The sequence below is a fragment of the Garra rufa genome, chromosome 3, assembly GCF_049309525.1.
Source record: "Garra rufa chromosome 3, GarRuf1.0, whole genome shotgun sequence".
In the NCBI taxonomy this organism is placed as follows: Eukaryota; Metazoa; Chordata; class Actinopteri; order Cypriniformes; family Cyprinidae; genus Garra; species Garra rufa.
Window position 1 is genome coordinate 61,207,688 of NC_133363.1, and position 14,532 is coordinate 61,222,219.

At 34.6% G+C, this 14,532-nt stretch overlaps 1 protein-coding gene across 3 annotated transcripts in view; it reads right to left on the reverse strand.

Moving 5' to 3' along the window:
- LOC141331412 (H(+)/Cl(-) exchange transporter 3-like) overlaps positions 1–13,781 on the reverse strand; it is a 35,065-nt gene extending 21,284 nt beyond the window's left edge. For 2 of the 3 annotated variants that reach the window (XM_073836458.1, XM_073836460.1), the window contains exons 1-7: positions 13,617–13,777; positions 11,564–11,663; positions 7,016–7,203; positions 6,278–6,400; positions 4,642–4,848; positions 4,425–4,505; positions 882–1,134 (exon numbers count right to left, since the gene is read on the reverse strand). In XM_073836458.1, coding sequence (XP_073692559.1) covers positions 882–1,134; positions 4,425–4,505; positions 4,642–4,848; positions 6,278–6,400; positions 7,016–7,203; positions 11,564–11,663; positions 13,617–13,769 — 1,105 coding nt within the window. In that variant the 5' untranslated portion in view covers positions 13,770–13,777. Of the gene's footprint in view, positions 1–881; positions 1,135–4,424; positions 4,506–4,641; positions 4,849–6,277; positions 6,401–7,015; positions 7,204–11,563; positions 11,664–13,616 lie in introns of all 3 variants that reach the window. The other variant, XM_073836461.1, reaches the window with a different exon arrangement.
- Between the last annotated feature and the right edge of the window lie 751 nt (positions 13,782–14,532).

Sequence of the window (14,532 nt, forward strand, 5' to 3'; positions counted from 1 at the left end):
ACCAAAAATAAAATTGTAATCACTGTAAAAACACATAAAAATACACGTTTTAAAAATTAAGTGTAAAGTTATGGTCGTAATATTTAAAAAAAAAAATAATAAAAAAAATAAAATTATATATATATATTATAATTATATATACCTATGAAAAATATGGCCATAAAATTGAAAACCAAAAATAAATTTGTAAATTCGGTAAAAACACATAAAAGATACACGTTTTAAGAATTAAATGTCAAGTTGTGGTCATAATTTTATAAAAAATATATATAAAAATAAATAAACCTGTAAAAAATATTGCATAAAATTATAAACCAAAAATAAATTTGTAAATTCTGTAAAAACACATAAAAAAATAAAATAAAAAATTAAATGTAAAGTTATGGTCATAACATTATAAAAAAATGTATATATAAAAATAAATAAATAAACCTATAAAAATATGGCCATAAAATTGAAAACAAAAAATAAAATTGTAATCTCGGTAAAAACACATAAAAGATACACGTTTTAAAAATTTAATGATAAAGTTATGGTCATAATATTATAAAAAAATATATATATAAAAATAAATAAATAAATAAACCTTTAAAAAATATGGCCATAAAATTTAATTGAAATTCAAAAATAAATTTGTAAATTCAGTAAAAACACAAAGATACACGTTAAAAATACATAAATTGGTAATATCTTAAAACAAAAAATAAAATTACAGATAAAATTACATTAAATAATTTAAAAAAAAAGTGTTTTAAACACTTAAAAAAAAAAATGTATGGCCATTAAATTGAAATAAATTGGCCACTAAATCTTCACAAGACCCATATTAGTGTATTAATAAAACTAAAACACTGACACTAATGCAACTATCATGTACGAACCGAAGCGTGTGGACTTGCGACGGCGGCACCAGGCGATGTTGGCCCGGATGAAGAAGGCTCCCCAGAGGCCACCGAACACCCCCAGCAGGATGAAGGGGAACAGCTCGAACAGGTACCAGGGCGTGTGGTACTCCACGTAAAACAGCACCAGACGACTGTTCCCGAACGGGTTGATGGAGCGCAGCACGAACGCCGCCACCAGAGCCGCGAAAAACGAGCGCCACAGAGTCTTCAGTGGAAAGTAATAACTCACCTGAGAGAGACAAACAGATCACATTAAATACAACTTCACAGTTTACACAACTGTTGTCAACTCTGATGATAAACATAAAAGTTTCTTGAGGAGCAAATCAGCATATTAGAAGGATTTCTGAAGGATCACTAAAGACTGGAGTAATGATGCTGAAAATTCAGCTTTGCATCACAGGAATGAATTACACTTTTAGAGCTCCAAGCTTACTTTTGTTTTAAGAAGCACTTAAAAAAATGAGGAGAACACTAATCAATAATCGAACAAGTCTGATCAAAAATGTGCCTTCCCATTACAAAGTGATATTTGACCCCTTAAAGTAATTTACAGGGGATTTTTTTTTTGCAATGGCAGTTTTGCCAATCTTAATTAAGAGTAAGTCATCTTTTTAATGTCAACTTTTAAAAATATAAATCTTTTAAGCTTTTTAAAATTTCAAAATAAAACAACAGATAATCAAAGTTAATAATCAAATGAAATCAGTATTAACAAAATTAATTTGTACTACAGAGGTGGCACAGAAGAACACAAGTGGCTTGTAGGTGTATTTTCCTGTGTTTAATGAGGCGGCATGAGTGCAATCAAATTCAGAATCTCGTGTTGAGATTAATGTTTTAAATATATTTTTTTGAATATAAAAAATAAATACTTAAAAAATTTTAACTAAATCTGCCAGCAGGTGGCGGCAAGTCACTGTTTTAATTACTGAATCATTCACTCGTTTGATTCGTTTGAACGGCTGATGAACAAAACGCCGCTGTGTTTGAATGGAGATGTGCAGTGGCTCAGTTGTGACTTGTTTCAGACTATTTTTGACGACGAAATCAAAATCAGGCAATATTAACTTCTTGTTTCTTGAACTGCTGTATTAAATCACTATCTCATTTACAAACTCGCTTAAAAATCATTCAACTGAAACTTCTTCCTCAGACAAACACCATTCCACAGCCTCACACCTCACTTATAAGCATTTTATTTCCTTCTTGTAGTGCTTGTCCTCCTAATTTAAAAAATGTAGAAGCATCTTCTGATCAATAATAAAAAAATTCTGCTAAAAAAATTTGCCTTCCTGATATGAGGTGATATTGGACTCCTTAAAGTGATTTACAGTGGCATTTTCTTTTTACCTTTGTAATGGCATTTTTCTAAATTTATTAAAAGTATGTCATCTTTTAAAATTATTTTTTATAAGCTTTTTAAAATTTCTAATTATATCACCAGAAATAATAACAAATAGAATAAGAATAAGTTACCAATCAAATGAAATCAGTATTAATAAAATGTACTTGTACTACAGAGGTGGCACAGAAGAACACAAAAGTGGCTTGTAGGTGTATTTTCATGTTTAATGAGGCTCAGAGGTGGCATGAGTGCAATCAAATTCATAAACTCATGTTAAGATTATTGTTTTAAATATAAAATTTTGAATACAGGAATATTAAATGATTTAAACAACTGAAAAGATACTTTAAAAATGAAAGTAAAACTGCCAGCAGGTGGCGACAAGTCACTGATTTAACTACTGAATCATTCATTCGTTTGATTTCTTCGAACGGCTGATTCATTCAGGAATAAAGCAAGTGACTGTTTTCATGAATGGGAAATTGACTCATTAGATTTTATTAAAAACACATGTTCATTCATAAACAAAACACTGCTGTGGTTGAATGGAGATGCACAGTGAATTGTGATTTGTTTTAGACTATATTTGACAACAAAATACTGCAAAATCAGGAAATAGTGTTACAATCAGACAATGTAAGTCACTTTATATTAACTTCTTATTGAACTGCTGTATTAAATCAATAAATCATTTACAAACTCCCTTAAAATGTATTAAAAGCCGTCACTCGTCTTAGTTAATTGTGATCTTACAAAGTTCAATTATAACTAATGAAGCTCTCTGCGCTGCACAATCAATCTCTTATTTAAACTCTCTCTACACTTTGTTTATGAAAGGATTCGTCAGATATGTGTTGCAAAAACAAAAACACTGATGCTCCTAAATATTTTTTGCAAATGCAATTGACCATATGCACGAAATACTTCCTTGTTTAGACAAGCCATTTCTGGTCAACTGTACTGTGCCGTAATATGAGCGTACTTTGTTCGTTTTCTCTACATAATCCATTCACAATCGAAGAAAAGTGTTCTTTCTAAGAGGACCAATCGTCCATGTACACCGTTTCAAGAATGACAAACGCCAGTTTAAAAAAATCCGCGAGTAAATCGGCTAAATATGTGCAGTCATTGCTATGATTGACAGTAATAACCGGACCAAACAAATGACAAGCTGATGTCAAAAAAAAGAGCTTAAATGATTCAGACTAAATTCAGAGTAACAAAACTACAGCGGTAACAAGTATGTGTTGGTTAAATGTAGTCTATTTAATAGATTTTACAGTTCAAGATAAAACTAGTTAGTAGTTATTCAATTTTATAAAATATTTCAAATTCCTATCGATTCATATTGAGTGCATTATTTAATTATTATACCATCAATATTTAACGTATTTGTAGTGAACTATATATTAGTATTTAAATAATTCACCCTTATAGGCTGTTTGTGTGTGAGCTTAATGACTTTCTGCACTTGCTATACTATATACTTTAGGGTGGTATTTATTACTACAATGTATTATACTGGTAATTTTATAAGAAATCGAAAAGCAAGACGTCTTGAAAAATATAGGGAGAGGCAGCTGCATAATAAATAATGCTCTGCTGCCATCTATTGGTTATATGGGTAATTCCATATTATTTTAGCCAAAAATAGACGTTGTTTTCCATGAAAAGTCATTTTTTCCGATGCCTTTTTTATGAATGAAAAGTGAGTCCTTGAAGTACATTTTATTTCACAGCTATAGAGTTAGAAAATAATAAAGGCTTTGAAATATTGCGAGATTTTAAAAATGTGTTCATGACTATAAAGGCAAGTTAGTGATTATCAACAATACGATTAAGATGTCCGCATTTAAATGTACAACTATGCAGATATGGTGAGTACAGATTACCAGGCTCCGCATTTAAATTAAATGTTGTTAAATAATATGAAACTTAATGTTCATGCCGCTAACATTGTTTATAATGTTGCAATTATATTTTTTCGCAGTTTCTGATAAGAACGAGGCACTAGATCAGTCTCAAGAGTGTCCACCTAATATATAGCACATATAAAATAAGCTTATCGTTATGCGGAAGTTGTAAAGAATGCTCTGTGCATAAGGTCAATTGTAAATGTAATCATTTTGCTGAATTTTACTGTATTTTTAATCACATAAATGCAGACTGACCTCCTCCAGACTGAACAGAACTCCTCCTATAGGAGCCCCAAAAGCCACAGACACACCAGCAGCCGACGCCGCCGACAAAACCTGCGTTTAGAGAGACAAACAGAGTCACGGATGGAAGCAACACAGATGGTAAACTCATTTCTACGTTGTGAAGTTGTAGGTAACATCCAGATTTCTATGTGAGAGAATGAAGCTGTGTCCACTAATGGTGTCTAACCTCTCGCTTCTTGGCCTCGTTTTTGCTGTATTTGGGGAAGAGGTAGGAAAAAATGTTGCCGCAGCAGCAGGCCACATGGACCAGCGGACCTTCCTTCCCGAGACTGAGGCCCGACGCCACGGCCAGAACCAGAGTGATGGTCTTTATCATCAGGGTCCATTTGCCCAGATACCCACGGATGATGAAACCGCTCAGGATGGTTTTGATCTGAAGAGAGGCAAAGACATCAGGTATGATCACAAAAACATACACCATTCACATTATGAATGACCATCAAATAAACACTCAAAAATCAACTGGAATTTTCTACTTAAAATTGAGTGTTGAGTGAAAAATATTAGATTAATTAATGACAATATTGAAGAACATTAACCTAGAAAGTAGTTAGATGTAAAAACATCATCCCACTGTTTCACAGACAAGGCTTAAATCTATGGAGGTCAAGAAATAAATGAATAAATACATAAATGTACAAATACATAAATTAATCAACAAATAAATAAAAAATTGAGCAACTGAATGCTCAAATAAATAAATAAATGTAGAAATGCATAAAAACATGTAGACATAAATGTAGTATAGACAAAAATGGTACAACAATAGCACAATGAAAAATTACACTTTTGACCAAATATTAATTAATTTTTTATTTATAAATTTATTATTTAATATTTTTTTTATTTTTTATTATTTGTGCATTTCTACATTTACTTGAGCATTCATTTATTTATTTATTTATTTGTTGATAAATTCATTTATTTCTACAATTATTTATTTATTCCTTAATTAATGTATTTATGTATTTCTACATTTATTAATTGATGCATTTATTCATTTATTTATACTATTAAGCCATTTCTCGTCCTCCATATAAATCTAGTCCTAGACTAAAATGCATGTTTGAGCTGTCTCAACTGAAAATATCTTGCAGTGACAAATCTTAAAATATGTCATTGTTCTGTCTCAAGACGCACACCTGTAACATATTCTTAGGCATTTTTACTTTAACATTTGGACAACTTTAAAGACAATTTTCTCAATATTTTGATTTTTTTGCATCCTCAGATTCCAGATTTTTAAATAGTTGTCTCTCTTATTTATATGCCTTTCAGGTGATGTATAAATTCTTTTATATGGATTGAAATCACTGAATAAACATAAAATGCATTCTTTAACCTCCTGAAGAAGTTGACAAGTAACATTTTCTGAAGGTTACACACCTCTTTTATGACCATTGTACCCTGTTCTTGGAAAGTGGCTTCTCTTTGTTTGACGGAACAAAACCTCTGGACTAAACTGAGCTTTTGTAAAACTTACATAACACTTTCGGTAACCATAGAAACAGTGACAAAATCAGAGCTAATACCGTTTCATTCTCAGTGGTCACCTGACCTCTTAAGAGCGCTCAGTAATCCGCCGTACACCATTTCACAAAAACTCACCACATACTCACAGCTATTCATTTGAGTATTTGTCTACCTTTTATGGTAAGTTTATTAGTAGTAATACAGAAATGATTGATACGTCAATAATGACTGACAAGCAAAACTGGTTGCCCCAAAATCACATTCATTGTAAAATATCAGGTAAAACCTGTTTGGACACAACGTTCTGTATAATTGATGTTGAGAAATACCTCAGGTATTCCAGAGCCGCAGGCGTACGGCGCAAACACCTTCACCAGAGACACGGCCAGGAAGGCGAAGGACAGCGCCCAAAACGTGAACATGAAGTAGTTCATTATATACGAGCCTGGACCCTAGACAAAAGACCAGACAGAAACATCACAATGAATTCATCTGGTGTCAATCAGTGTTGGGGGTAACGCAAATTACGTAATAATATTACTTTTTCCAAGTAACTAGTAAAGTAACGCATTACTTTTTAATTGACAAGAAAATATCTGAGTTACTTTTCCCCCTCATTTATTGATTAAAAGCTCTCCTCCCTGGTGAAAAAAACAGCTAAAACCAGCCTAGGCTGGTTGGCTGGTTTTAGCTGGTCAACCAGCCTGGTTTTAGCTGGTCATGGCTGGTCGCCAGGCTGGTTTTAGAGGGTTTTTGGCCATTTTTCCAGCCTGGCCAGGCTGGTCTTAGCTGGTCAGGCTGGAAAACCACCAGCTAAAACCAGCCTGGCCAGGCTGGGAGACCAGCTAAAACCAGCTACTTCCAGCTTAAACCAGCTAATACCAGCCAACCAGCCTAGACTGGTTTTAGCTGGTTTTTTCAGCAGGGCTGTCCCCATGTTGAGAGAAATTGTGAGTAAGATGTTACTTTAGTTCTAGAATAAATGTGAACATGCACAAAAATAATCTCACTTACTTGTACAGACCTTAGATGTTTGTACAGTAGTGGTTATAGAGTTGGATACTGACCTCAGCCTGACCCAGAATGAGTTCGGCCCATGACTTCCACTGCGGACACTTGTCTCTCTCTGCGAAGGTGGTCTCGTTGGAGTCCCAGCAGCACTGCTCATGATTAAACCACATGGCACTGAGACACACGCCTTCCTTCAGATCGTTCATCCAGTCGGCCGCGATGTCGATCACTCCGGCTAACGCTCCTGAGAGAACCAGAAATGCAGTTCATGACGTGTGAAAGTGGAAGCCACTGTGGCTTTGAGGAACACTGTAAAAATAACCTATTACATTTAACATATTTTAACAGTATATTTCATAGTTTCATTCAACGTAATGGTGATCTATCAGTGTAATATCAAAACAAAGCTTCTGCAAGTTTAATGAAGGTAAGTTTAGGATTTTTTAAAAAGGATTAGTTCACTTCCAGAACAAACATTTACAGATCATTTACTCACCATTTTGCCTTCCAACATGTTAATGTCTTTCTTTCTTCAGTTGTTAAGAAATTATTTTTCTTGAGGAAAACATTTCAGGATTTCTCTCCATATAATGGACTTCTATGGTGCCCCCGAGTTTGAACTTCCAAAATGCAGTTTAAATGCAGCTTCAAAGGGCTCTAAATGATCCCAGCCGAGGAAGAAGGGTCTTATCTAGCGAAACGACCTGTCATTTTCTGAACAAATTGACAATTTATATACTTTTTAACCTCGAATGCTAATTTTGTCTCAGTTCTGCGATGCGTAGTCTGTGTAATTCAGGTCAATACAGTTAAGAGTATGTTTCTTCTTCGACAACAAAATCGTCCTACATCGCTGTTTTTCAGTACTTCTGCAGCCATGTAGGACGATTTTGAAGTTGCGGAAGAAAACGAGATGGGAGTTTTTTTAACATACCCTAACTGTCTTGAACCGGAAAGAACAGTTCATGCAGACATTGACAAGACAAGCGTTTGAGGTTAGAAAGTACATAAATAGTGAGTTTGGTCCGAAAAGACCCTTCTTCCTCGGCTGGGATCGTTTAGAGCCATTTGAAGCTGCATTTAAACTGCATTTTGGAAGTTCAAACTTTGGGTCACCATTGAAGTCCACTATATGGAGAGAAATCCTGAAATGTTTTCCTCAAGCAACATACTTTCTTATCGACTGAAGAAAGAAAGACATGAACATCCTGGATGACGGAAATTATTCGTAAATTTTTGTGAACTACTTTAAGAGCAAGAAAATTAAGGAACACAATCTGTATCAGCTACACTTAAAAATGTGAAAAATCATTTTACAGGAAAACAATTTATAATCAAAGCCTGAGGTTTGAATACTTCCTAACCACTAGAATATGGAACCACATACTCAAGGATGCAGTTTTTGCAGTATATGCAACATTTAATGCCACAACTTTATGCATTTAAGACTTTCTTGATTAAAGATCTTATAGGCCTTAATCTACAAAAGAGTGAATTAAAAGTTCACTTCCAGAACAAAAAACTACAGATAATCAGTGTTGGGGTTAGTTACTCAAAAAAGTAATATATTACATATTACATATTACATATTACTCTCAAAAATAGTAATGCCTTACTTTACTTTATTACTCCCTGGAGAAAGTAACTAGTTATATTACTAGTTATATTACTAGTTACATTTTTTTTTTCTTACACAAAAAAATGTTATTCTGAACAAAAAAGCATGACCTATACTGCGTGCATCCAGTGCATACGCGATCTCATAAAGCTCTTATAACAATGGATATTATGCACAATTAATCTTTCATAAAGGTCTACGTGTGTTGTGATTCGTAAGCACGCAATATTCAGCACTGTTCAAAACTTTTGAGCAGTGAGTGAATTCTATCTTAAACACCATTGATTGGCGATGCGTTCCAAAAATCAGCAGATGGCTTCATTGCTCATGTTGCAAAACAAGTTTTAAATCGAAACTGCCTATTCTTGCTCTTTCTAATCATATATGTTGTTCTTGCTGTTTTTGTGCAATAGATGAATAACATTATTATTATTTTTTTAGATATTTTATGTTTAGATATTTCTATATTGCGGGAGTCCCGCGAATCATTTTATTTTCCCGCATCCCGCACACACACACACACACACACACACACACACACACACACACACACACACACACACACACACACACACACACACGAGTCTCTACCCGCCCGCACCAGCACACGCACTTGTCCATCAAGTTTTGTCCCGCGCCGCACTCTGTTGCGTTGGATCCCGCGGGTTTGCAGGTCTCTATTTGCGAGTGCCGCTCTGCTGCTGGCTGCCGGGTGTCGACCAATCGGTGATGGTAATTTAATGATACCTCGTGCCAAACCCAGACCAATCACTGTTCAATTCACGCCCCCCTCCCCTTCCCTTCTGTTCTCTGTGTTGTCGTGTGCCTTGAGTGTGATGAAGGTGCTACTGGCAAATGTAACGCAAGTAACTAGCTCGGGAAAACTGTAATAATATTACAATTTTCAGACGAGTAATGCCTTACACTACTAGTTACTGAAAAAAGTAATATTATTACAGTAACGCGTTACAAAGTAACGCGTTACACCCAACACTGCAGATAATGTACTCACCCCCTTGTCATCCAAGATATTTGTGTCTTTCTTTCTTTAGTTGTAAAGAAATGATGTCTTTTGAGGAAAACATTAAAAGGATTTTTCTCCATATAATGGACTTTTATGGTGCCCCCGAGTTTTTTGCAGAAACACAAATTGGACTTCAATGGTGCTCAACAGACTGAAAGTTAAAAATGTAGTTTCAATGCAGCTTCAAAGGGCTCGAAATGATCCCAGCCAAGAAAGAAGGGTCTTATCTAGAGAAACGATCTGTCATTTTCCAAAAAAAAAATTATATTTATACACTTAGTAACCAGAAATGCTCGATGGTCGAAAAACTCCCATCTCATTTTCTCCTCCAACTTCAAAATCATCCTCCATTGCTGTTTTACCTTTTTTGAAGGGCATTTAATCTTTGTACATTCACTTTGTAAACACTGGGTGTCAGTGATTTTGAAGTTGAAAGAAAAAATAAGATGGTAGTTTTTCAATATACCCTAACTGGAACACACAGAGTACGCATGTGCTTCGCAGAGCTAGACAAGACGAACATTTGAGGTTAAAAGTGTATAATATTAATTTTCTTAAGAAAATGACCGTTTCACTAGATAAGACCCTTATTCCACTGCTGGGATCGTTTAGAGCCCTTTGAAGCTGGGCTGAAACTGTATTTTTCACCTTCAATCTGTTGAGCACCATTGAAAACACTTAATTTCTTTGCGACTAAAGAGGGAAAGACATGAACATCGAGGATTTGATGATTTATTCTGGAAGTGGAGTAATCCTTTATGTTTCTACTGCAGAATTTTTGCTCTGAGGCAGGGATTGTTCCTGTAGTATATTTTACTGTACGCAGCTTTGAATAAATTAATTTGACAAATAAGCAAAAGTGCAAATGCTGAACCCCAGGGTGATTTAAAAAATAAGCTGAGCTCAGCATAATGTGTTCAGAAGATCAAACTGTGACTTACAGCTCAAGTATGAGTATGTGTGTGTGTGTTGGGTGTTAAGAGACCACAATATTGAGGTTTGTAGAGGAACATTTTATTTCCTGTGTGTAGGTGAATTTTAAAAGCTAGTATTTACAAAAACTAAAGACAGTTTAAAGAAAGACCTGCATTTAATTCAAAATTTTTTCGAACAATATCAAAATTCTATTATTAGTAACAACGTATGATAAATTGCATAATAAATTCAGTAATAAAATAAAAGATATATATAGCATTCAAGCAAGATTTTTTAGAATATATTTATACATAAATAAAACTAAATTAAAATTAAGACTTTTATTCAGCAAGGATTCATTAAACTGATTAAAAGTGACAATAAAATACAGAAATATTTGCTTCGACAAAAATATTCGGCAGCATGATTTCTGAAGGATCATGTGACACTGAAGACTGCAGCTTTGATCACATGAATAAACTACATTTTACAATATATTCAAATAGAAACCAGCTCTTTTAAAAATTGCAATAATATTTCACAATTTTCCTGTTTTTACTGCATTTCTGATAAAAAAAAATAAGCCTGGAACTAGGTTTAAAAACAAGATTGAGTCCACGTTAAGCTCGATGGCAGCAATTGTATCCTTTGAACTAGTTTTACAGCTGCAGTCGGTTAACACGGCGGTTTCTAGTTATGAGTCATTTGAAAGATCATCTGGGGACTAAATTTAGAGATTAATATTTTAAAGCGAATTAACATAACTGCTCTGCAACTCTTCAGGATTCTCCACTGCACACTGGCTTTACTCAATTCATTTGTATTCATGAGTATTTTTAATCATTTATATTCTGTGTCACAGTGTTTTGCGTTTGCACTAGTATCTGACAACCTTGCAACAGTTTTCATTCATGCTATGTGTGTGTGTGTGTGTGTGTGTGTGTGTGTGTGTGAGAGAGAGAAACTACAGTGGGCGGATCGACAAGTGAAAGTGAGTTAGAAAGAACAGCCACTAAAGAGAAACAGTAAGATTGTGTGTTTGTTTACCTGACGCTAGTCCTGTTAATGTGACCACCAGCCAGCCGGACCAGGCGTCGTACAGACTCTTGGTGAATTCCCATGCTGATTCCTTCTTTTTACTGTTTATCTATAGGGACAAACACAACATGAGTAAACAGAGATGCACAAACCTGCTGATTCAGGATCTGTAGTTTCTATCTGATCCCTGCAGCAAACCACAGTATCACTTTCAGTCAAGTAGTAAGTTCATTTGCCTAAAAAAAACGTCTATTCAAATGTTTTACACTTGAATTTGTGTGCTCTAGAAAATGAGACTAATGTGACACCAGCTCCCCTAACAAACTAATCAAATCCATCTTTACCAAAGTTTGATGAAAAAGGAGAAAACTACAGTTTATAGTACTGATCATATCTGTTGCATTACTGAAAGAAGTGAAACACTTTTGTTATGATTAATTATATCTTTTTCGAAAATAAATGCATAATGAAGAAATACATAAAAAATTAAAATACATAAAATATACATTGTGTTAAAGTTTCCAAAAAATAAACAAATTAAAAATAAATATTAAATAAGTGCAAAAATGAATTTCAAAAACACAAATTATTTATTTGAAAAAATTATAAAAACATAATGAATATTGCTGCAAGTGCAAAAGATGTAGTTTCCAAAAATAAGTAGAGATGAATTTTAATTTGCCAAAGCAAAAATGAATTTCAAAAACACAAATTTATTTTTTATTTTAATAAATAATAAAAACAGATAAAGAAAATAGCTGCAAGTGCAAAAGATGTAGTTTCCAAAAATAAATAAATAAATAAATAGAGATGAATTTTAATTTGCCAAAGCAAAAATGAACTTCAAAAACACAAATGTATTACTTATTTTAATACATAATAAAAACAGATAATGAATATAGCTACAAGCAGCAGTTACCACGGTTCAAGTGCTTTAAGGCTTGTAAGCATATATATAAAAAGACATTATTTAGCAAGCCTGTAACCTCCTAAATAATCATTTAAAAAGCATTTTTGGCAAATCCAGGTCATATACCATAATAATATGTTTTTTAGTGTTTATGACAGTTATAGCACCAGCTGTGGTCCGATCTCCTTAAAACTTTGCATGCTTGTTGCATGTGTTTATCAGGTTTTGTGAAGTTTTGAGTTTTCATTTAGGCTTTATAGGATTTGGGAGTATATTTAGACAGGCCCCTTTTCTAAACGTCCCTGTTATAGCTTCCCAAAGGGTAAAGTTCAATACTTTTAAAAAGTATTATTAACCTAGAGAGTCTAGAGAATTGTACTGAAGTGGATTTTTCCAGATTGAGCGGAAACCTAAGACTAGTTTGCAAAAGTAGGTTTTCTCAATCTTCTAAACTATTTGATTGACAGCAGTGATTCTAGAGGCAAAGTTGTTCAGATAGAGGAGATCTATCATATGAAGCGAATATCGCTTGTATGTGGAAAAAACCATGCATTGTACAATCATTTACACCCTTGAAAAATGCAATACCGCCAAATTCAAGTCAGGTCAAACAGGCCCACTCGTTCTGTTAACCTCGTCAACAGGCCAAACGTCAGGTTAACTTCATAGGCCAATAGTGGCCATGTTTTTTGAGATACGAAAATGTCCTTATAGACATTTGTGTCACTTCGGACCAATACCATGCACAAGAGTTTTCACGTTAATAGGACAAATGGTTGCACAGGTATAGCCATTTTTATGTTTTTTTTTCCCCATTTATAGCATTACCAAGTGGCCAAGCATTATAGCATTGTCCTGTGACCTGCAATTGAGCTCTCACATAAATGTTCTGAGATTGGTGACAGCATCTCATTCTGTTTAGGAGTTATAGGCATTTTACTAAAAGTGGTCCTGCCCCTTTCAAATGTTTTGGCACCCCGTAGTTCAAGTTTTCAAAACAAAAATTAATTAATAAAACAGATGAGACCGAGTTCCTTTCCTTTGTGAAGTTTTTAATTAATTTGATAATTAAAAAATAAATAACTATATTGTGATATTTACCTTAGTGTGATATAAAAGTAGTATATTTTTCAATTACAGCCATATACACACCTTGCGGTGCCGCTCTCTGTCTTTGCACTTCTCTCTGACCCAGTCGATGGTGTGGAAGTCGTCATAGGTTCCCACACCTGGGATTGGCTCCTCCAGCAGGTCCAGCAGGTGGGTGGAGCTACTGGCCCCGCCTCCACCCCCTCCATTAGACATGGCGTAGTTTGACCCTAAACACACACAGAGAGAGAGAGAGAGAGAGAGAGAGAGAGAGAGATAGAGAGAGGGGTGAGCGAAAGAATCTCTTTCAGAGGAACCATAGTAGCAGTGAATCTTTGGATTGATTCGATTCACAGGTTTTCAATTTGATTCAGGAACGATTTTTGACAACTGACCCCTCCTTAGTTACTGTTGTCCGACAAACAATGCCGCTCTCACGCTACACATGTTCTCTTAAAGCTTGCGTTCTGCAAGTGAACGGTGCGTTATTGTGCCATCCCAAAGAGGCACAAAATCACTTTACTTTAAATGTACCCTTTTGGTGGAATGACCTGCACAACTCAATCCGAACAAAGTCCTTAGCCATCTTCAAGAATCAGCTAAAAACACATCTCTTCCATCTTTATTTGACCCTCTAACTCCATCACCCTCTATGTTTGGACTCTCATTGATTCTGACGGCACCTGTTCACTGCAGAGGATCAAGCAAGTGATGCAATGCTACATTTCTCCAAATCTGATGAAGAAACAAACTCTGAATGGCAAAGCAAATGATTAAAGGGATGGTTCGGAGTAGAATTGACTTCATTGCTATGCACTCCGAAGCCCATGTAAATACCCCATCCGAAGTTTTTTTTACCTTAGTCAAACATTTATGGAGATATTAGAGTTTTTCGAATTGCTTGTTACAGGAGTGATTGGTACATGTGATGTATCTCGTAAATTGCACCACTAAACGTGCAAGTAATCTTACCAAACTT